This window comes from Marmota monax, unplaced genomic scaffold, assembly GCF_021218885.2.
Source record: "Marmota monax isolate L192 unplaced genomic scaffold, Marmota_monax_Labrador192_F-V1.1 WCK01_AAM20220418_F8-fsc00034, whole genome shotgun sequence".
Lineage (NCBI taxonomy): Eukaryota > Metazoa > Chordata > Mammalia > Rodentia > Sciuridae > Marmota > Marmota monax.
Genome location: NW_026693934.1, coordinates 11,169,626 through 11,193,377, shown reverse-complemented (window position 1 = coordinate 11,193,377; position 23,752 = coordinate 11,169,626). Strand labels below are relative to the sequence as shown.

At 44.1% G+C, this 23,752-nt stretch overlaps 2 protein-coding genes and 1 non-coding gene across 4 annotated transcripts in view; 2 read left to right on the top strand and 1 right to left on the bottom strand.

Moving 5' to 3' along the window:
• The first annotated feature begins 1,253 nt into the window (after positions 1-1,253).
• On the top strand, positions 1,254-7,682 carry Sft2d3 (SFT2 domain containing 3). The gene has a single exon (XM_046463675.2). It carries the CDS (start codon positions 4,610-4,612, stop codon positions 5,261-5,263), a length of 654 nt encoding a protein of 217 aa, XP_046319631.1. The 5' UTR covers positions 1,254-4,609; the 3' UTR covers positions 5,264-7,682.
• A 1,032-nt stretch (positions 7,683-8,714) lies between these two features.
• Positions 8,715-23,752, bottom strand: part of Wdr33 (WD repeat domain 33) — a 106,646-nt gene continuing 91,608 nt past the window's right edge. Inside the window, exons 17-22 of one of the 2 annotated variants that reach the window (XM_046463672.2) lie at positions 21,353-21,461; positions 17,978-18,416; positions 12,844-13,007; positions 12,655-12,747; positions 11,780-11,995; positions 8,715-9,350 (exon numbers count right to left, since the gene is read on the bottom strand). In XM_046463672.2, the coding sequence (XP_046319628.1) occupies positions 9,121-9,350; positions 11,780-11,995; positions 12,655-12,747; positions 12,844-13,007; positions 17,978-18,416; positions 21,353-21,461 (1,251 nt within the window). In that variant the 3' untranslated portion in view covers positions 8,715-9,120. The remainder of the gene's footprint in view (positions 9,351-11,779; positions 11,996-12,654; positions 12,748-12,843; positions 13,008-17,977; positions 18,417-21,352; positions 21,462-23,752) is intronic. The other variant, XM_046463674.2, reaches the window with a different exon arrangement.
• Positions 23,540-23,665, top strand: LOC124106225 (U6atac minor spliceosomal RNA). Its single transcript, XR_006856030.1, has one exon. It is a non-coding gene; the product is annotated as a U6atac minor spliceosomal RNA (small nuclear RNA).

The window sequence follows — 23,752 nt, the reverse complement described above, 5'->3', positions numbered from 1 at the left end:
TCAAAGAAAGATGATGATGATGATGATGATGATGATGATGATGATTTTGGTACCAGAGATTGAATTTGTGATTCTCCTGCCTCAGCCTCCCTTGTCACTGGGATTATAGGACTGCATCATGGGGCCCTTCAGATTATTCTTCTTATTCTGGTCCACAAAATAAAACTGCTCTGATTAGACTTAGTCTAGTTATTTTCATAGGAAGAACATTTACCAGATGGGCATCATGTGGTGGGGCATGCCTATAACCCCAGATACTTGGGAGTCTGAGGCAGAAGGGTAACAAGCAGTAGGCCAGTCTGGATAACACAAAGCTGTGGATTCTATCTTCCATCTCTCCCCCCACTTCACATGCGTGTGCCTCTTCAAAGTTTGTTTGGTAGGAAGTTTACCTAAAGATATCAAATTGGCAACTCAGGGGCAGGAGGATCTTCAAGTTCAAGGCCGGCCTCAGTAACTTAGCAAGGACCTAAGTAACTTTGTGAGACCCTGTCTCAAAATAAATAAATAAGAAGGGCTGGGGATATGGATGTGGTTAAATGCTCTTGGTTTCAATCCTTGTATAAAAAAAAAAAAAAAAAAAATTGGACTGGGCTTTCAGTAACCACTTAAGGCCAGAAGCTAGGAACTTGCCACCAGACCTGGTGAGGTACTCTTAGCTCTGGAAAAACTCCTCTCTTCTTCAGTTTCCCAGAATATCCTCAGGTCTCTGGCCTGCCAGAAAGTCATCTTCATTACAATTCCAAAATTGTGGGAATGATGTAAGCCAGATACCAGGCTGGTTTTCCCAAAAGGGCTTTGTAAACACTAGCTCCATAAAGTCAATCTCAGCTCCTTAAAAGGATCTAGTTATATCTGATTAAATGAGCAGTATTGTCAGACGGGGAGTGTATTTCAGTAGTGGAGTACTTGACTGGCAGGCTTGAGGCCCTAGGTTCCATCCCCAGCACTGGAAAAAAGAAAAAAAAAAAAAAACCATCATTCTCAAATATGACCTTCCAGGTAAGTCCTTGTTGTATAACCAACCGTTTCCAATTATTCCCCATTAGCATGAGGAGAATTTATGACAATATCTGGTATGCCTATAACAACACAAATACACAGTAGGAGATTTGACTTTTGGAATGGTCAGGCAAAAGGAAGTCATTTTAAAAATGATTCACTTGTTTATGGAAACAGTATATAAAATTGTTATGAGTTTTAGGTATAAGGCAAAATATTCTAAATATATTTTTTAACTTTGATATAAGATGTTAAACTCTAAAACAGTTAAGTTTTTGATAAAAATTTAAAATGAAGTTTTTGGGGAAATTTTTAATAATATTGTCAATCAAGAAAACAAACTATACCTACTTTCTGTTTCCACTTAGATCACAGAAAACTCCAGGATTTCACATAACCATTAATTGTACAATATTGAGGTCAGAGCGATTGTAGCTAGTACGCCAGAAGAGATCTAGTAAGATCTTGTAGTCCTCCTGCCTCGACCGGAGTCGCTGGGATTACACAGCAAACTGCTGAGACAAATGGAATTAATCACTCTGAAGTTACACACACAAAATCTATTACCTTAGAAAATTCGAGAAACACACAAGCATGGCCCACCCCGGGACTCCCGGAGTGGGAAAGCAGGGGTTTGTGCAGCACTGGCTGAGCAGCCCCTGTCTGGCAGGCTTGGGTCAAGCAGGGCACTCCTCTTGCCCCTCAGGAAGCTTCCCCAACCCCTGTGGCCTGGGCCTGGCGGGCCAGACGACCACGCAGCCATGACCTCTTGGAGGAGAGCGCTCCTGGTCCCACCTGCATCCTGGGCGCTCAGAGAAATCTCAGTGCAAGTGAAGGCACTTCCTGCCTGGGACCGATAATGCGCTTGGGGACCCCTCCACCGGAGCTCGGAAAGAAGCGCAGTTAAATCCTTACCCACAAAGCCCGCCGCCAGTGGCTGTGAGCCCTAGCTGGGCTGCTATCTAGAGCTGCAGCCGCGAGGTCCCCAAGCAGCTTTTGAAAAACAGGAGCAAGCAGCCGGTGCAAGAGGCCAGTCCGCAGTGCTCAGCTTGGCTTTGTCCTTTTCTTTGAAATAGACCGACCCGGGCGCAGGGTGCCTCCGAGGCGGAGATGGTGCTCGAGGTCGGCCGAGGACCCCAGACAATGGCTCAGGGATTCCTAATTAGGCAAGACACTAGAAAGCCTCAGCGAATAGAGAGAAAAACTGGGATGAGCCCTCGGCTAGGCATCCAACACTCCTGTTCGAGGTGGTCTGTTTCCTCAGCTTCCAGGAAGTTTAAGGAGACCTCGCAGGGAGAGAGCCGGGATTAAAGCAGTGCCGGAGGGCAAGCAGAGCCGGCTGGTTGCGCTGCTCTCCAGCGCCCCTTGTGGGGAATTAGCGCTTGCTCCACCCAAGTGTGCGAACTTCACCAGTTCCCAGCGCTGTGCCCAGGACTCTGCAACTAAATGCCAAGAGCTTTGGTTTTTAGAACCACACACGCATAGCAACAGCCCAAAATGCCCTTGTAGGTAACTAGAACATGTCACCTCAAAAAATACCTCGCTGATAATCCATATGTTGAGCAAAACACAATTAAAATGAGCTGGGGATGTAGCTCAGTGGTACAGCCTGTATTCAGCATGCTGTTGGTCCTGAGGTGGGCAAAAAATAGTTCTCTCTCCTTCTCCTTCCCCACCAGCTCAATACAGAGAGGGCAGGAAAAGAATGGTCTTGGGGAGCAAATAAGCCAAAGATCTATACAAGAAAAAACTACTGGATAACTTACCTGTCCTGCACATTTGTCCTGACAAATAGAATTAATTACTCTGAAGTTACACACACAATCTACTACCTTAGAAAATTCGGGAAACACACAAGTATGGCCCACCCTGGGGACTCCTGGAGTGGGAAAGCAGGGGACCTCCAGGCATCATATCACAAATTCACAACAGTCATTTAAAACATCTACAAATTAGGTTGGGTTTTCCAATCAATGGATTCAGGAAGTATCTTCAAAGCCTTTCAGGCATTTACTGCACTAAAATTGACAGTTGTGTCTGTTCATTCCATTGTCGTAGCACACTTATCAGGTCCTAGGAAAAGAACAATGACAACAGACCCTGTCCTCAAGGAGCTGGCAAAGCTGTGAACAAAGACTATTGTAACTTGGAAATAGTGAACACAGAAAGTGAGGGATATGGAAAATAGATCCCAGGGAATTTTCCTTACCTACAACTATTCCCCTAAGTACCCTCCTGCCAGGTGTGTGGGGTGATGTCTGTGATGAACTGGTGCTTTTGTCAATGCGGTAGAATACACTAGAAGTTCAGGCCTCAGCCAGAGGGAATGCAGGAAAGGCAAATGGGGCGAGCTCTGAAGGGACTCGTAGGTGGACCCCACCTATAGCTGAACTTGCTGTCCCCAGTAAAAGAACAGGTCCCAGGGAACTTCCCTTACCTACAACTTCTCCCTACTCACCCTGTCCTAAATGAGCCCACCACTTTATGAATAGACAAAATTCTTCCTGTGACCTGGCCCTGCTAAACCCTATAAAATTTACTCAGTGCCCTGTTGTATCCCATCGCCATTTTCCCCTTGAAAAATGTGCCCCTCAAGGGCTGGGGATATGGCTCAAGTGGTAGCACACTCGCCTAGCATGCACGGGACACTGGGTTCGATTCTCAGCACCACATAAAAACAAAATAAAGATATTATGTCCACCTAAAAAAAACTAAAAAATAAATATTAAAAAAAGAGAAAATGTGCCCCTCCATTGCTTAATAGAGCATCGACGATCTGTTGAATTCTGCATCCCTTTTTTTGTATTTGCTTTCAGAAAGTACACCTAAGTTTAAAAGAAGTAGCAGAAGGTATCAAAAAGCAGCAGGCCTAGGAGGCCGGAGGGTGTGGCCTGGGTGTAAGGAAAACCTCAAGATGTTATGAGAAAAGTTGCAGAACACAGGGGACGGACCAAGCAAGCGATCAGTCAGGAGATGGGGCTGAGGCACTGAAGACCCAAACCAGGTATGAGGCAGAGGAACCACCACATCTTGCACACGGGATGTAGAGAGGTCGAGGATCTTGCCAGGCCTCTGGCCCAAACCAAGACCAGAAGACAAGCAAGGTCGAGGTGGGTGTTAACCGTTCATTTATCAACTGTGACCTGGTTCCCAAAGAAATCAAATAAGTTCTGTGGGTCTAAACGTTTTTAAAACTTTATTTTGAGATAACTAGATGTGCGTGCTGTAGTAAAAAACGAGATCCCTCCATACCACAGTATAGCAGCCCATGTAGCCATTGACAGTCTGGACAGTATTTCCAGAGGGGTACTTTGTGTGCCACACACCCCAACTTTTAATGCTGCCACAACTCGTCTAGCGGCTACAATCCAAAGAACCGGTTCAGGCGCTGAGAGAAAGACTGGCAAGAGGTGCGGGGCGGGCCAGCAGACCAGACCTCGAGACTGCTCCAGTCTGCACAGAGACTGCCCTGCACGGCCACGCGCGCCACAGGCCCCGCCCCTTCCGCCGAGTCCACCAACCGCCGCCATCTGGCCAAGCCACTGCTGCCGCAAACGAAAGCAGGAAGCGCGTGACAGCCCTCCTCTCCGTCGCCGTCCCGTCGGAGATGGCAGACCTCCACCGCCAGCTGCAGGACTATCTGTCGCAGAGCAAAGCGGGCAGGCCACCAGAAGCGGAGCAGCTACTCGCTTCGGAGACTGCTGAAGAGCCTGAGGCAGGGGTCGGACCGACGGGAGCGTGGCTTGGACGCGCTGGCCTGCGGTGGACGTGGCCGCGAAGTCACACGGAGCCGGCGGCGGCGAGCCAGGCGTGCCTGCCTAGCGTGACGCGCGGGCAGCAGCTGGCTGTGGGTGGAGCCTGTCTGCTACTCGCTGCGCTCTGCTTCGGTCTGGCGGCACTCTACGCGCCGGTGCTGCTGCTGCGCGCGCGCAAATTCGCGCTACTTTGGTCGTTGGGCTCGGTGCTGGCTCTCGCCGGCGGTGCGATACTGCGAGGCGGGGCGGCGTGCGGACGTCTGCTACGCTGCGAGGAGACGCCGTCGAGGCCCGCGCTGTTCTACGCGGCCGCGCTGGGAGCCACGCTGTACTCGGCGATGGGTCTGCGCAGTACGCCGCTCACGGCGCTGGGCGCCTGCGCGCAGGTGGCCGCCCTACTGGCCTGGTTGGCTAGTCTGCTACCGTGGGGCGGTGGCACCGCGCTGCGCCTGGCGCTTGGTCGCTTGGGCCGCTGCGCAGGCCTAGCTAATGCGCTGCCGGTGTGAACCCTGGATCTGCGCCGTCAGGGAACGACGCGGAACCTCCCCAGAACCCTGCCGAGCCAAAGACTGCACCCGTCCACTCCCGGACTATACCACCGCAGAACGTCCTGATGACACCTGCCGCTTAGGGCGAAGGCGTCGTCCAGACGGTGCTGGCGAGTGTAAACCTTTAGCAGCTGTTTCAAACTGCGACACCAGCGGTTTCCGGTGGTCCTGATCTCGCCGTTTCGTGCTATCCTGGGTAGCATGTGCTCTGAAAAGGAAGTTTTGTCGTGGAATTGGTGCTGTGAAGCTGCTCTTAGAAGTTCTTTTTGCACTGTGATTTTAGATTGAGCTGAGTAAAAAAGGAATGGCTCTGTGCATTAGTTGTTTTTGTGGTTTTTCTCAGGCTTAACTTTTTGTCATTTTTTTTTTAATCCAGTGGTAGATGTTGAGCTACAATAGTTTTGTGTTTTTTTTTGGGGGGGGGGTGGCTGTACCTAAGACTTGGAAATTATTTTCCCTCAGTCTTCAGTGTAAATGAATCTCAGAAGAGTATCAGATTAAGCATTACATTTAACCACTGGATTTAAAAAAGTAATTAGTTAAGGAAAAAACCGAGGTAAACTGTCTTAAGAGAAATTGTAAATTTGGTGCCTTATGTAACATTAAAGGAAAATTGGTCCTGAATTAGATATGAAAGTAGGGGAACAAGAGAGTCATTTTCTGCCCCAAGTTGCCTGGTATCCAGTAAGATGCCGGTAAACCTTGGAGAGGTCTCAGTGCAGAACTGGGCTAGCAAATCCTGGGAACAGGAAGGTAATTCTACTTTCAGAATTCCCATATTTGTTGGAAATTATGGATTTCTGCAGACTATCACTTCTAATTGTATTTCATTTTTAAAGCAGTTTACAGTTTATTTGTCTTTTCCTTTAAGTTGTAGATGTACACAGTACTTCTATTTATTTTTATGTGGTGCTGAGGATAGAACCCAGTGCCTCACATGTACTAGGCAAGTGCTGGACCTATGAGCTATAATCCTAGCCTGTAGTTTACAATTTCCATGGTGATCCTAACACAGTATAAAATGCTTTTCATATATAATCACTATAGTCCCTTTGTCTTAGGTTCAGTGGTTACTTTTTCCTACTAAATTTATTGCCAGAAAGCAGGGGTCCAGAAAAACTACAGGTTTTACCATTAACTATAAACTAGTAAAATATATTTAGAATTTAAAAGTTCTGTGCCAATGGTTCTTACATTTAACTGGCACATCAGAATTACTTGAAGAGCAACACTTTAAATAAATTCATTCAGAATCTCTGGAGGTGGGATCAGGCATTGACATTAAAGCTCCTCTGATGATTCCATTTCAGCCAAAGTTGCCCTGGCTTGCGCAGTTTGAAAATAATTGTTTTTTGGGGGACTGGATTCCAGTGTTGCCCTAACATACTGTGTCAAGCAGCAGAAGAGCACTGCTTCTTCCTCCAGTCCCCAAATGTACATTTTTCTGTCCTGATAATGTCCTGAGCCCTTCCCCAAGATATGATACTGACTGAAGTGACCAACATCCACAAGTGGGCTTGTGAGCTACCACCCTGCTTAGTACTTGCTAATACTGCCTCCTCCCCTATTAATAAATAGGGTTATCTACCTCAAAAAGATACATTCAAGTTTTCAGGAGTAAGTTATTTTTATAATGGGAAAGACTTGTGCCATTGACTGCTCTTTCTAGTCCCCTAGTTAAATTTCTATTCTAGTTTTAAATTTCTCTAGAATATGCATGGCTGAGGATTTTAGTGTTTGACATATTTTTATATTGTTGCTATTATAGTTCTTAAGCCAGGATTTTAAAAATTCTGTTTTCAGCCTGACACAGTAACACATGCCTGTGTAATCTCAGCTATTTGGGAGGCTGAGGCAGGAGAATCCCAAATTCAGGGTCAGCCTAGACAACTTAGCTAAATCCTGTCTCAAAATAAAATAAAAAGAGCTGGGGAATGTAGCTCAGTGGTAGAAAGCTTGCCCAGCATGCCCGAGGCCCTGGGTGGATCCCTAGTACAGCAAAAAACCGAAAATGTCCAGCATTTTCTCAATTCATTGAAAATCTTGTTTTCAAAGCACCTTATCTTGTATTTATTTGAACAATGATGTTTTAAAATGCCATACATACTATATTTCTGAGTATTTTAATAAATGTATAATGTAGAGATTTCTGTTTTTCTCTAAATTCATTCTCAAAATGTGATCTGGGTATCTGCTTTCCCAGGAACCAGTTATAATGTTAAACTCTAAATGCTAATAATTCCACATGAAGGAAGGGAACCTAATTTCTATGAGGATTTGGTCTCTGGATCCTTTTAGCTTCCTGGAATTTGATTATTATTTATTTTACTAATGCTATACAAGTGGAGGACAAATAAAGAATATCCATAAACCTAAAGCAATGCTGATTCTCCTAACAGTGTGTTAATAGTAGGGTGCGGGTAAATGTTTTTAATTTTGAAGTAAAATGAGAATTATTTACTTGGAATCTTTAGGTTGTAATAACTCAAAAATCAGTGTAGGTACTTGACATTTTTCTCACGCCACAGAAAAAACTTGGCCTTTATCATTTTTCCCACTAATACAGCCAGTTCCTATTTCTGTATGCTATCCAACTATGTCAGTGTCCCTTTCCTGAGCAACCACTGAGACTCCAGCACTACTAAGCCTGCCAAGTACACCTGTCTGTCTCCATTGCCAAACTGAAGCTGGCAATATAATGATGTTAAGACAGCTACAGGACTGCCCTTTTAGTAATAAAAAGCTTACTATAAAATCACCAGCATAACAAGTGGTCTAACTGAATTTTTGACTTTCAATCCAAATTAAACCAAATATTTCTTAAATACATGACAGGAATTCACCATTGACAAGAACGTTTTAGCTTACTCTAAAAACTATTCTCTCCTTTAAACACTGGTATTTCCACAAAGCTGGTGTGGAAGAAGAATTGAGGTTTTGCAAAACAGATATTTCAGTCCCTTCCTTTTCAGCTTAGTGTGTGAAATGGCTTTAAAGTTTTCAAAAGGATGTATGTAGTTAACCTCTAACTTAAACCCAGGTTTTTCTCATCAAAACAAAGCAATTCAAATCTAAAGTGTGGTTACCGGGAGATGTACCCAAGAGCCCATAGTTGGACAGCCAGATTTTTTTCTTGAGTATAATTTTCCATCTGTCAGAGCATGTCTGAGGCTTTTGAACTACATTAAAGTATTCCTCACTGTACAATAAAAACGATATGAAAGAATATTCAGATGAGAATGTTAAAAAGCACCAAGTTCACAAATGAAATTAGATAACCTACCTGTTCCCTCAAGTCTCAAGTCTCCTCATTTACATCAATAATAACTGTACGACCCTCAGCAGATTAGATACAATGGAAACCAAAGATTTCCTTAAGGCAAGCACTTCACGACTGGTTTTCTGTTAATTCTTGCGTAAATCACATTCTGTATTCATACAAAAACAACTTAAATGTTTTTTTTCTCTGACAAACTGTACATATATAGAAACAAATTTCCAATTGGACATGAACTTAAAGTTGTGGAGGTGTTCCATGTCTCGTGACACTTTAAAAAAAAAAAAAAAAAAGATTCCAGCTTTATCTTCACAAAAACAACTTGGGAGTTAGGGCAATGAGGGTGGACAGGACAAAACAAGTCTAGCTACTCTAGGTAGCTGGCAGCAGTCTCTTCATCTTGAAGACCTCATGAGGGGCTCCTGGGACTCAGCTACCCCAGAAGAGTTCAGGGCTACAATAGTGCGGGCTTCCTTGTGTTTCACTTGGTAAGTCCACAAGTTCTTAAATACTGTCCAGAGAGGCCTAGTACCCACTTCTACCGACCCCTTCCACCACCCCTTGAAGCACCTCGCCTTGGTGGGCCAGAGTTCATGTTGCTCCCTCTACCCCAGTTACTGCCACTCCGGCCCCCTCGAGAAGGGGTGCCACTGCCTGGAGGACCCCCAAAAGGTTCGTCTCTATGGTATCCATCATGGTGGTCTCCATCCAAAGAGCTGGAACGCCCAGATTTTGGCACTCTCTGAGAAGGTCCCGGGCCTCCTCGGCCTGAAATGAAACATTGATATCAAACGTGACTTTTTATATTAGAGATTGCTTATCAATAACTCTAGCACAAACTTCACTGTATAATGACAGTGGACCACTTCAGGAATGTCTAATGGGTATGCCTCTGCCTCTTCCTGACCACTACTTCATCCCATCCTGGCTCGAGGCCATGGTCCCCCAAAGCTGTGCTACAGATGACAGGAAGCCAAGAGATAAGTATGGAGCACCCCAGGGAAATCTATATTACACTGGGCCATGTGCCCAAACTATGGGAAGTGTATCATCACTCTCTTGTGCATTGGGGTATTTGAGGAAAGGTTTCAAAAGCAGTGACTAAACTCTGGAAGCAACTAAGATACACAAACTACTGCTGCTCTTAATAACAAGGTTCTAGCTAGACTCAGCATTGACTCTGATTGTCCCATAACATTTGGTGCTTTGGCTTCCTTTTACACAGTTTATAAAATAGAATATTTCTTGAAAAACAAAAAGAAAAACACTGCCTCTCAAAATTATTTACTCAGACACATAAATGTTAGGTATTATTAAAATTTTCTCTCTTTTTTAATATATGTTTAAGTTGTCAATGGATTGATTGATTATTTATTTATTTATTTATGCAGTGCTGAGGGCAGAATCCAGGGCCTCATTCATGCATGCCAGATAAGCGCTCTACCAATGAGCCACAACTCCAGCCCTAAAATTGTCTTTAAAAAAACTTTTCTCATAAAATGATAGTATTTGGTCCCATCTCTCCTATAATGTGCTCTCAGATCACTAATGCCAACTTTATCTTGAAATTTTGAATAGAAGCTGAATGTAGCCGAGATGCAAGATCAAGGGAGCTGGCCAAATATTATGGCTTCTCTTCTCACAAAGCAGCACAGGATGACTGGAGGGTAGCTGGGCAGAGATGCCATCATGTATATCATTTCCACACCAGCTACATGTCCTTAGCCAGGGAACATGCAAAGATGTCCTGAGTGCCCAAGAATTCATCCAAGACTAGTAACAAGATAGCTATTTGAGTGGGCAAGATCTGGTGATACATGACTCATTTCATTTTGGGCGGGTGGGGGTGGGGTTACCAGGGGTGGAACCCAGGGGCCTTAACCACTGAACATCCCTAGCCCTTTTTTGTATTTTATTTAAAGACAGGGTCTCACTGAGTTGCTTAGGACCCCACTAAGTTCACTAAATTGCTGAGGCTGGATTTGAATTTGCGATGCTCCTGTCTCAGCCTCCCAAGCTGCTGGGATTAACAGCATGCACCACTACACTTGGCTGTATAAGTAATTTCTGAGGGTTTTGCTCTGAGAAGACCCAAACAACTGTCAAGAACAAAAGGCAGCCAGACACAGTAGCGCACGCCAAAAATCCCAGCAGCTCAGAAGGCTGAGGCAGGAGGATCACAAGTTCAAATCTAGCCTCAACAATTTAGCAAGGTGCTAAAACAAATCAGCGAGACCCCATCTCTAAATAAAATACAAAACAAGTCTGGGAATGTGGCTCAGAGACTAAGTGTCACTGGGTTCAAAACCCAGCACCAAAAAGTAGATGAAAGAAAGAAGGAGGGAGGGAGGGAAGGAAGGAGGGAGGGAGGGAGGGAGGGAGGGAGGGAGGGAGGGAAGGAAGGAAGGAAGGAAGGAAAGAAGGAAGGCAGGCAGACAGAACTTTGTAATGGGGGGACTGCAAACATAAGGCAAGTGAACTTGGGGCAGGAAGCACATGATGCTAGGACACTAAGCAGCTGTCTTTCCCAAACCACACCACATATGCCACTGCCCAGCTCAACCTGAAGCCAGACTTGTGGTTAACATTCGGTAACTACTGCTCCTGGCTTAAGATAGCACCACCTTCATTAGGATAAAGATTCAATGTTTTGAGGTGTAAAGATAATCTGTTGCCGTCCTGGAAACACCTCCTGCAGGCCATGTTCCTCGAAGTCTTGTGATTTGAGCGTAAGCGATGTCCTCTCTGGCTCAAGCTGAAAAAAGCAACACTGAAGCTGGAAGAGGATAACTCATCCCCTTCTGCTGAGGACACACGTGAGGGCTCCAAGCAGGCATGAGTGGAGGCCAATCAGATCAGGAGTCTCCAGAAAGCAAGTCTGGCAGAGGGAGAGTGTGGAGACCCTTCAACAAAGAGCTGAAGTGGAAACCGTGACAAACCAGAGATTCCCAGAAGTAACCAGAGACTGCAGGATTGAGTTTGCAGTCACCAGAGGCTGCTCCATCCATCTGTGGTGTGAAGCCAAGCAAACCTTCATCTGCACCACATTTGGGAGCATATGCCTCCTCAGAGCCTAGCCCCAGAGGTCAGAATGGAGAACAGACCCGAGGTACCCTAGTAGGGGTACATGGGACAGGCACAGACCAGGCCTCCCTCCCACTGCAACTCCTGAACTGGAATCACTAGCCTCTCTTTACCTTTGCCTCCTCGGTCCTCAGAAGGGCCCCCTGGGGCCTCCATTTCTCTGTGCTCAGAAGTGCCCGGCCCATCATGCCAGGGACGCTTTCGGGGTGGCAGGGATGCCATGTCCATGCCTTGTAGAGAAGAAGAGCGCTCTCTGCTGGCTGGGGAATGACCGTCATGAGGGGGATGATCAGGGCGGGGAGCATCACGGAAATGTTCATGACCTGGTCCTGAAATAAGAACATAGATCCATAAGGCTAAGAATCTGATAATGACATTACAGTAAGCTGTGACCAAAAGCCGATGGAAATGATACCACGGAGGACACAGAGGAACATGAGAACCACCATTCGTTTCACACAGGAAACATATGCTTAATAGGCCAGGTGTAAGTCACACCATAACTACATAAGAAAGGCCAAGATTAGAAATCAATGCACCTGAAGGAAAATATAGTTCAGGTAAGTGATTCTCAGATGTTTTAGCCTCAGAACATCCTATAATCTTAAAAACTGTTGAGGGACCCAAACAGATTCCCTTAATGAGACTTATATTTACTAATATTTACAGTGTTAGCAATTAAAACCAATTTTCAATTCATTTAACTTTATTCTCCAAAACAAGAAAACTCAGTGAAAAGAGTGGTATTATTTTATATTTAGACAAGTCACTTTCCTGTTTGGCTTAAGAGAAAAAAGACTGGATTCTCCCAATACTTCTACATTCTATCTACTGAGATAAAATGTCATGTTGGAAAGACAGGAAGGCAACTCGGCCACCATGGAGATGCAAGTTGGAAAAGACAGGATGTGGAGGGCTCCTGGGCCCCACTTTGTGAATTGTTGGTCTAGTGTAAGCCTGAGACATTCAACAAGCACTTCTTCCCCACCTGGCTCTCGGTTTCCATCCCAGGAATCTGGCTTCCGTCCTCCTTCAAAGCGAGGGAACTCGTCAGGGGTGGGAAGTAAACCTTTCCTTCCTCCTACAAAGCAGAGCAAACAATACTATGCTCACAGACTGTCCAGCTGTGCTCACAACCACCTGTCCCTTCAGACCAGGTGTCCTCCACACTGCTCACCTCGTGGGGCACCTCGACCTCGGCCTCTGAGATCTCGTGCTCTGGCTGCCTCATCAGAAGCATCAAAATTCTCCTCTGGACCAAAGTCTTCAGGACCAGGAAAACCATCCCTTCCTCTGGGTGGGGCACGACCCTCATGTCTTGGGGGTGCTCCTCTTCTGAAGCTATAAAGAAAAAACAGAACAACCATCTCCTGGAATACCCTCTACGTATGTTGGAGATGTGTTATATACAACATCAATGGGGAGAAAACCAAATTGCAACCATATTTTTTTTAAATACTCATTTTACAAATCCTAATATCAGAGGCCAAAGCAGACAGGAAAAAAACATTGCAGAATGTGGGGTTACTTCAGGTTGCTTTTAGGAATAGTAAGAGTGATCCGCACTTCGTAGGTGCCTATGTCATGCCAAGTGCCTTCCACGTATTACTTGGTTGCAGTTCCTCCTGACAACAACCACTGCGGCGCCTCTCCTCTAGCTCTGTTCTTCTGATGAGCACACTGAGGTCCAGAGAACTAAAGTCATTTAGGGACACACAGGAAACAAAGGCTATGATATGAATTCAAGACAGTCTGGATGCTCAGCCCGGGCTCTCTGTCACTGCCTCCCAAGTGCTTTTCATTATCATCTACATTTTTGAGACGGGGTCTTACTATGTTGCCTAGGTTGGTCTCCAACACCTGGGCTCAGCCTCTTCCCACTGTGCCTAGTGATCATCTGTGTTTTTATGATGAACATGTGTTACTTATATAATCAGGAAAAAGGGGGTGCAGATTATGCTAGCCAACTGTCCTGGACATGGTTCGGAGTATGTGCTCTGTAACCTGTCCACGGCCTCCATCTGGGGCAGGCCCAACTGACATGAGCTGCCCCAGTGGCCCCAGTCTACTGTTGACTAGCATACAGGGGGCACCTGGCCTTCAGATGGCCCATGAACTGGTTGGCTAGCAATCTGGTGCCCTAGTGGGTGGACAACTTTCCTTTTACTCTCAGGAACCTTACAATTGGGAGTCTAAGTTGGCTGAGAATACTGCTGAAGCAGAAAGGTTATAAGGAAGCCTAGGGGAGAACAGAGAAAGTGACCTGCAACCAGAAAAAGGTGTGCAAGCATACCAAGAGAGGTCACAGTCACTGCCGAAAGGGCTGGAAGGAGCTGGGCACAGGCCTATCTGCATGTGCTGTCCTCCCTGTGTGTGGCCTCCTTTCAACCATGCCTTCTGCTCTTTCTGAGTTTCCATTCAGTTATCTTTTGCTTTTAAAGTTTCCATACTAACAGTAAAGTTGAAATAGTACAATGAACACCCATAGACCCTTTACCTAGATTCATCATTTTGCTATGGGTGCTTTATATTGTCTACTTACAAATGTGTTTTCTAAACCGTCTGAAAATCAGAGGCCAACAACATGATGCTTCAACTCTAAATACTTCAGTGTTTCTCTCAAGAGCAGGAACTTTCTTCTGCCTAACCATAATATCATTGTCATTCTCAATAATATGTGATATTATTTAACATACAGTCCAAATGTAACTTCCCCAGCTGTCCCCAAAACATCAATTAGAGCCAATTGTTTCTCAGTAGAATTCAGTCATGACTACACATTGTTATTTTAGTAGTCATGTCTCTTTGTGGGGCTGGGGATGTGGCTCAAGCGGTAGCGCTCTCGCCTGGCATGCGTGTGGCCTGGGGTTCAATCCTCAGCACCACATACAAACAAAGATGTTGTGTCCGCCGAAAACTAAAAAAAATAAATATTAAAAATTCTCTCTCTCTCTCTCTTTCTCAAAAAAAAAAAAAAAAAAAGATATTCTCTCTTTAAAAAAAAAATGTCTCTTTGGTCTCCTCTAATTTTGTCTCCTATATCTTGTCTTTAATGACCTAGGGGTTTGTGAGGGTCTGTCCAGATGTTTTATAGAACACCCCACAATCTGAATCTACCTGATTATTTTCTCATGACTAGATCCAGGTTACACACTTTTGGCAATGGCTGCTTAGACCTCAGGATATCAGTTTGTCTCCTTGTTGATAATGCAAAGGTGTGGTGGCAACCAGATTTTGTTGCTACAAAGGTACATCTTCTTCTTTGCAATTGATAAGTAATCTGTGGGGTGATCTTGCTTTCCCACAATCTTTTCCCCAAAGGTCTTGACACCCAATGCCGATCCTTGCTTATATCAGTTATGACACTGATTGCTCCTAACAGAGGTGATTTTCTAATTCCATTACTCCTCCTACAGTTGATCCCTGGCACTCTGCTTAAAAGAGGTTTCTCTAGAGCCAGGCACTGTGGCGCATGCCTATAATCCCAGTGACTCCAGAGGCTGAGGCAGGAGGATTATAAATTCAAGGTCAGCCCCAGCAACTTTTGAGATCCACCTCCATCTCAAATTTAAAAAAAAATAAAAGGCGGGGGAGCAGCTTTCTCTTGCCCTCCACCTTTCCCTCCAGCTTTGTTTTTAATAACCTTTTTGGCCTGAGTTGACTTTACCAAATCATGCTTCCTGAAGCAAGGCAGGTGTGCCTAGGACACTGGCAAAGATAATAAACCAGGGTGAGGATGTGACTAGACGAGATAAGAGAGGTAAGTGGGCTAAAACAAGTCACAGTAAGGGGCATTGTTTCCTTGAAATTCAGCAGGATTCTTCTTATGTGTAGGCATCTGCTGTACCATTGCCCTAGTTACAAAGGGATCCAGAGGGTCTAATTCCCCTTACCAGAAAATACCTCCTGTTGTGGATTAAATATTTGTTCCCACACAATTCATATGCTGAAGCTCTCATCCCCAGCATGATGGTATTTGGAAGTAATTACATTTGTATCAAATGATAGGTGTGGAACCCTGGTAGTGGGAATAGAACCCTCATAAGGAGAGATAAAAGTGAGAGCTTCCCAACCCCCTAATGTGAAGATACGTAAGATTCCAAGTCAGGAAGAGGACTCTAACCAGAAACCAACCCTACTGCACCTTGATCTAAAACTTCCAGGCTCAAGAAATGTGAGAAAATAATTACTGCCATGTAAGCCACGCAGCCTGTGGTATTTTGTTATGGAAGTCAAAGCAGAAAAATATACATTCTAATGGACTAACCCCTCTCAAATCACTCTCCTGACTAACAAACAGGTCCATTTATTGAAGATGATCATTGAGCACCTACATCATGCTGCCACTACTGCTCTAGGTGCTGAGGAGATAGTGGGAAGTTGGTGTGCTTACAGGAGATACATGCAATAAAGAAATACAGTCCACCCTCTGTATCCACAACTGGGACTGAACAAATCATATACTGCAATTAAAAAAAAATTGTGTCTATACTAAATATCTACAGACCACTTTTTCTTCTCATTGATCCTTAAATAAATATACAGCAACTATTTACACAGTACTTACATTGTATTAGGTATTAGAAGCAATCTAGAAATGATTTAAAAGTATTTGGAAGGATGTAAATGGCATGCATGGGGAAACCAATACCCCTCAGATATTGGAGGACAAAGTGTGTATGACTAATGTCAAGCAGTGCCATGAGTTACAATGAAATATAAAGGTGGGCAGAAACCTGAAGTGAACCACAAATATCTGAAGTGTGTTCCTGGAATAGGGAAGAGTGAGTACAGAAATCTGGGGGTAGGAACATATCTGGCATGTTTGAAGAGCAGCACAAAGCTGTGATAGCACAAGGGTATAGGTTGTGGGTCTGTCACTGACAAGAGGAAATATGACATAAATTGAGACAAAAAAACAATAATGTGAAATTCTGCCCAAGATCAGAAAGTCAAGAAATCATGGAAGTTATGCAGATGCCAAGTTCTTATTTCAAAGAGAATACCTAGATATTATTTTTAAAAAGGGCCAGATGCGGTGGTGCACACCTGTAATCCCAGAGGCTCAGGAGACTGGGATTACAGGTATAATCACGAGTTCAAAGCCAGCCTCAGCAATTTAGCGAGGGCCTAGGCAACTCAATGAGACTCTGTCTCAAAATAAAATACAAAAAAAGACTGGGCATGTGGCTCAGTGGTTAAGTGCCCTTCAGTTCAATCCCAGGTCCACCCCCCACCACCACAAAAAAAAAAAAAGTTTTTTTTTTTTTTTAACCCAATAGCTGTTTCCCTTAGCCCTTGCTATTTTACCCTTCCTGGCCAAATTATTATCAGCAATTCTTTTCTAATATATCCCCAAAGCATGAAAGTGGCCAATACTTCACAGTGGTGTACACTTATAATCCCAGCAACTCAGAAGGCTGAGGCAGGAGGATAAAAAGTTTGAGGCCAGCCTGGACAACTTAGTGAGACTCCATCTCAAACTTATAAAATGAAAAGGACTTGGGATATAGCTCAGTGATAAGAGCACCACTGGCTACTGTGCACAAAAAGAAAACAAAACGCCACACAGTAAGAGGACAAGGGACAATGCCTGAAGAACAGTAGAGACAGAATTGCTGGACACAGGGGCCTGACTCTCAACCCTCACACTTACAAGACCCAGAAAGTCTAGCCCCACCTGATTCTGTCTGATCCCTTGTTTAGGATGCTCAAAGTAACACCTAGCTCATGGATTCCATGTACCAATCAAATGAAGTGACAGTGCCTGACACAGAGCAAAATTCAACATCATCACTGATTATTCTGAGTCTTACTTGAGATTTCCCAATTCTTGTTTTGTTTTGCTTTTTTTTCTATTCCTTTCATGTTCTACAAGGTTATTCAAGCCGGATCTAAGTTTAACAGGAAGTTTACTTTTCAGTTCCATTTAACTTGGCAATTACATAAGAATTGCATCTATTTCACAATTTCAATTTAGGTATCTGGCTCTCATTTCAACATTTAATCAATGTGAACCTGGAAATTTTTAATACAGATCCAAGACCCTCTCATAGTATACTGATCACCATCTCTTTTTAAAGAAGAATTTAAAAAAATATATAAAGAGAAAGATCTCTAAACTGTAAAGACTAAAAAAACAAAAGCACAAAGCATAATGTTGTTTAAGCCTAAATGCAAAACCTAGAGAAGATAGGGTTAGTAACCAGTGTAGTACTCTTGCCCAGTGAAAGAGGAAAGAGACCTTTGTGGAGAGAACTGATAAAAGGCCCCAGGGAAGAGGCGGTGGACTTGCGCAGTATGTGTCCCACCTTTCTTCTCTGCGCCCTCGAAAACGTGGGTCCTCGGGTTCCCGAGGGAAGCGCTCCTCTCCAGGTCTGCGGCCTTCCCATGCCCCTGGAGGGCCTCGGGCAGCACCCCGGCCATCTCCCTCGCTGAATTCCCTGTGATCAGGAGGAAACGGAGGCCCAGGGCCCCCTCGCCTCCATTTCTCTTCCTGTGGCAAAGGTCCTCCTCGCCCCTCAAATTCACGTAAGCGGTGGCCAAAGCGCTTGTCGGGGTGGAAGTCGTCAGGTCTGCTGAAGTCATCGGGGAAGTCAGGGTGAGGGCCACGCCTGTCAGGGGGACCCCTGCAGTCCTGGCCACCCCGAAAAGGCCCTCTCTCAGGCCCATGCTCAGGGCCACCACTCTGCTCATGCCGCCTCTCTGACATCGGGCCTAGGTGATGGTTTGGAGGGCCACGGGAGTCACCTGAAGGAAACAAAGCTGACCATTACCATGACATCCAGAAAGCCTGCCAACACAGGTCTGACCTGCAGCATCTCGACGTTTCAGGATGTATTAGAATGTTTTCCCTCTGGGTTCTCAGCATACTTAGAAGACAGTATCCCTGAGGCACCATATAATGGAAAGACCATGGGCTTTGGGTACAGAATTCAGCTTCACCTCTCACTAGCTAAGTAGACTGACCTCAGGAAAACAACTAATATCAAATGAGACCAGCAGTATCTACCTCCTAGTATATACTAGAAAACATCTGAGAGAACCTCCAGAGCGTGAGAATGAGCTTCCCTTCCCCATACCTATTCTTTCAATGATTTCATTAGGGTCACTGGCTCCACACTCAAGAGGGCACATCAGAGAAACGCAATCCTCCTTTGTACTTCAGAAAGCTACCAAGGTCATTATAAAGTTCCAGGTCTACACTGCTACCACCTAAAATGCCACCCCTTTAACCCCTGACTCATTTAACTTGATCCCTTCATTAATATGAGAAATCTCAACACATTGCTCTTTGAGGTTCATGGAACCATGGGCACCTCTAATAACTGCCTGGTGACCACACAGCCTTGCTGTGCTTGTTTGAGTTTACAAGAACACCTTTTCTGCCCCATTTTAGCAAAGATGTCCCTCATTTACAATATTAGCACCATTCTTTGAAGGCAGAGTTTGGGAATCCACTAAAGATAGAACCTACCCAGCACACGCGAGACTCTGGGTTTGACTTCCAGCAAGGGAGGAGTGGGGGAGCAGAGCTTAATAAAAAAGGGAAAGTCCAATGAAATGAATATGTACTGGTTAAATTAGTCTATCTCCTGATTCTGAAGAAACTGTTTTTCTGTCTACTGAGCTAACTACAGTAGCCACTGCCAATGTACACCTACTTTCTGCCAACATACAATTTAAATCAAACATTTTTTAAAAGGAGGTAGCAAAGAGATTCTTGCTTCTGAAACAAGAGTGTTTTTTTTTCTTGCAGTACTAGGGCCTGCAAGAAAACACAGTTTTTATGAGCTGGGGATGTAGTTTACTGGTGGAGCACTTGCCTAGCATGTATAAGGCCCCAGGTTTAAACATATGTATAGGAAAAACAATTCAAACCTTAAATTTAAGAATGAAATCCTTCTACTTGCCCAACTCATGCTTTTTACTGATGTTCCCTGGCAATAAGATGACCCTCTCAGTGTAACACAGTCAGCCATAATTCTTTGCAATCTCCCTCCCTTTCACTTTTTCTTGGTCATTTCAATTCTTCCTCACCGTTCAACATGAATAAAAGCTTAAACATCTCAGTATAAAAATATGCCATTAGAAAGAGTCTCTCTTTAGCCAGTCTGTCCCTTCTTTCCCCTTGGCTGTCTTCTCCATGCTGAGGCAAGCCCCTTCCTAAGGTGCTCTCTGTTCAGTCAGTTTGCAAATATCTTTGATCCACTTCCCTCTGGAATATAGGACACTCAATTCTGTGTGTTCCTGCAGCTAAGGCCTTCTCTGACTTGATGTTACCTCAACTTATTAGACATGGCCTTCCTCTGGTCTGAGAAAGCTGCAAATGTTCCATTTGGACTTACCTATGATTATTAATCCCCCCATTACCTCTACTTGTTTAAAGTACCCTGCTCTTCCAAGAAAAGAAACCCACCACTACAAATAAGAAGGGATGTGGCACTGGCGATGGGTGGCAATGGAGGTTAATCCAGTAGGGGATGGAAGGGCCACTTTCTCAGCTCTCCCTTCAACCTTTGGTCCCTGGGAAGAGAAAGAGGAGGAAAAGGGGGTGTGGGGGTGGGAAGAGTAGAGAGAAAGGGGAAGAGCAAGGAGAAGGAGACAAGTGGAGACAGACACAGGGTAGGGAAAGGAAGAGAAGCAGCTCTCAGTTTGTGGATGACAGTATTTGGGGGATTAGACTTTCTTAGGGTCCAAGTCTCAGAGATGGCTCTCAGTGTTTTCATTCTCTCCCTATGAGTCACCTCTCTCCTGAATATCCTCCACTACCACTTTTATGTAATGAGTTAGAAATAAACACTCTCCAATTTCTTGACCTCACCCTTTCCTACCTCTGAATCTCACATAAACTCAAGGCTGAGCTCTAAATTTCCAAAGTTCCAGGGCTACAAATGCCAACAAAGACTTCTCTTAATCTGATAAAATTCTGTCTCCTAACTGCCCTTGGTCCACACTCCTCAGTATCATCCCCAACCCCAACTCTCTTAATAGCACTGCCCCATTTTGCCCTCCAGCTCTGAGGTGGTGGGGTGAGAGGGTGCAACATGCAGTAGGTCAGCCCAACCAGGGCCATTGGTGCTGGCATACCTCTTTCAGTTTTGGGGATCAGCTCATAAGCCCCACAGCTATTGCTGACAATTCTCATCCCTTCACTTTATATATCAACAACCTGAGGCACCACACATTAATACATCGCTTTCATCTTTTCAAATGGTGTAGGACAATGAAAATAGTTAAAGAATTCACCATAAGACATAATTTGGGGTGATAAACACTGTTAAAATCCTGACTCCTTTACCCTGACAAAAAAAATTAAGTAGAAACAGTTGAGCTCTTGAGGATGATGAATGTGCACTTGCATTTCATGAGCTCAGGAGCCACTTCCACTCCAGGCAGGGGACAGGCCAGCCTGCAGAACACATGCTCCTGCCAAAACCTGGTGACACCACCAGCATCTGGTGATGAGGAGCTCAGATCCTTTGGCCAGCATTGTTGCCTAACTAAACACACATATAAAAACAACATAAGATACAACTATTATCTGAAATGGCCATACCCTTATTTCCCCCAGCAGTTCAAAAGACCATTGTATTAATTACTTACAAACAAAAACATCTATTAACTATAAAATGTATATACTGGATGTAGAAAACAATCTCTTATTCAGCCAAGCAGATATTTACCTTTGTTAGGGCCAGGTCCTTGTCCAGGGTTCAGAGGGGGGATGCGACCTTGTGCTCCCTGTTGTCCTAAGCCTGGTATGAGGGGCGGGGGGCCTGTACTTTGTCCTTCCTGAAAAGATGTTTTCAAAGTGGGAGTGTGAAATCATAGACTTGTGCTTCAAATGCATTATCATGTAACAAGATAAAAATACTAGGTTGCCCCAAAGCCTGCAGCACTAAATATTTAGTGACACTAGAATAAAATTGTCCCTAAAATGGGAGAAAGAAGATACTTTTCATGCCATAGTAAAAGAAAGCACTTGTATTTTAAACCTGCTAACAGGTTTATTTAGAGCCAGTTTTTTTTTTGTTTGTTTGTTTGTTTTTTGTAATGCCAAGTAAGAACTTTAATGGAAAGTTAGAAAACAATACACCACTCTGAAAAGGTCTTCTTAACTTCTGGCAAAAGTAAAGGTCTACCAATCTGCCAGGACAATCAAACTCTGCTGTGACACCCATGAATCCTACCCGTGACAGAAAGTAAGGAATGTCTAAGTAACATCAGGACTGAGCTCTCCTACCCTAGGATTACACAGATTAGAAAGGCATTCTTCCTGGCTTCTCTTTTGCTTCCCTCTTATCTCTGCTCTCCAACAACCCCATTGCTCAACACCCACTGCTCATTCTAGGTACAGCACCTTCATCCATCATGCTGGATTCATTTGGTTCCTCCAGCTTCTGTTTGATACAGACTTGCAGCTCTTATTTTCATAGTCTCATTGCTTATGATTTGGAGCTCAATCCCACCTTGTCCCTAGTCCTAATATTCTCTATTTTTATCTAGTCATATCTGATTGCCTAGCCCAATAACCTTGGTTCAAGTCGCTTTTTAATTTTTTTTAGCTGTAGATGGACACAATTTATTTATTTAAATTTATGTGGTGCTGAGGATCGAACCCAGTGCCTCACAGGTGCCAGGCAAGCACTCTACCACTGAGCCACAACCCCAGCCCCATGGATCAAGTCTCTTGACAAACAAATACATAAGTAAATAAAAATACACCTAGTCATTCCTTATTTAAAAAAAAAAAAAAAAGCACTCATTTAGTGACTGAACCTACTATGAAAGCACAGTTTCAAAAAAAAACTAATAGCAAACTTGCTCTCAGGTCCCAATCTACTAGCAGCCCTACTAGGAGGGCTATCACTGGCAGTTAAAAATGGCCATTAGAGGCTGGGGATATAGCTCAGCTGGTAGACAGCTGTCTTGCACGCACAAAGCCCTGGCTTCAATCCCCAGCACCACCAAAAAAAAAAAAATACTAGTAACAATAAATGTTGGCGAGGATGTGGGGGGAAAGGTTCACTCACACATTGCTGGTGGGATTGTAAATTGCATTATGAAAAGCAGTATAGAGATTCCTTAGAAAACTTGAAAGGGAACCATAATTTGGCCCAGTTATCCCACTCCTCCATTTATACCAAAGGACTTAAAATCAGCATACTACAGTGATGCAGCCACATTAACGTTTATAGCAGCTCAATTCACAATAGCTAAACTATGGAACCAACCTAGGTGTCCTTCATCAGATGGATGGATAAAGAAAATGTGACACACACACATACAATAGAATATTACTCAGCCATAAAGAATGAAATTATGGCATTTGCAAGTAAATGGATAGAGCTGGAGACTATCATGCTAAGTGAAATAAGCCAGTCCCCCCAAAAAACAAAAATGTTCTCTCTGATATGTGAATGCTTACCCCAAACAAGGGAGGGTGAAAAGAGGAAGAATAGAAGTTCATTGGATTAGACAAAGGGGAATGAAGGGAAAGGAAAATGAATCAGACATAACTTTTCTTTGCTCATATATGAATACACAACCAGTATAACTCCACATCATGTACAATCATAAGAATGGGATCCTAATTGGAATAGGTTGTACTTCATGTACATATAATATGTCAAAATATACTCTACTGTCAAGTATATCTAAAATCAACAAATAAAAATATATTCATTGTCAAAAAAAAAAAAAATGGCCATCAGTAACGGAATGTCAGTAATTAGTATACTGCTTCATTGCCTGCCCACTTTTGGCCCAGGACAGCTCTAATTAACATCTTTCATGCTGCTACTTAAAAGCCTTGAAAGCAGGTCCACTAAATTAGACCATGGAAACAACTGGTTTAAATAATTGGCCTAGTGTTGTATGAAAGGAGAGAAGGTTAGCACTCCCCTTGACAAGGATGGAAGAGGCCCTCAGGCCTGACAACACGCATACGGTTAAGGCATTGCCACCTACTTCGTGGCATCTAACCATCGTTTTTATACAAAATTACATACAAGAGGAAGTGAGGGGAGAGGGGGAAAAAAAAAAACAAGGGGGAGAAATGAATTACAGTAGATGGGGTAGAG

Coding starts and splice junctions, on each gene's coding strand:
- Sft2d3 (XM_046463675.2), top strand. CDS start 4,610: ATGGCAGACCTCCACCGCCAGCTGCAGGACTATCTGTCGCAGAGCAAA.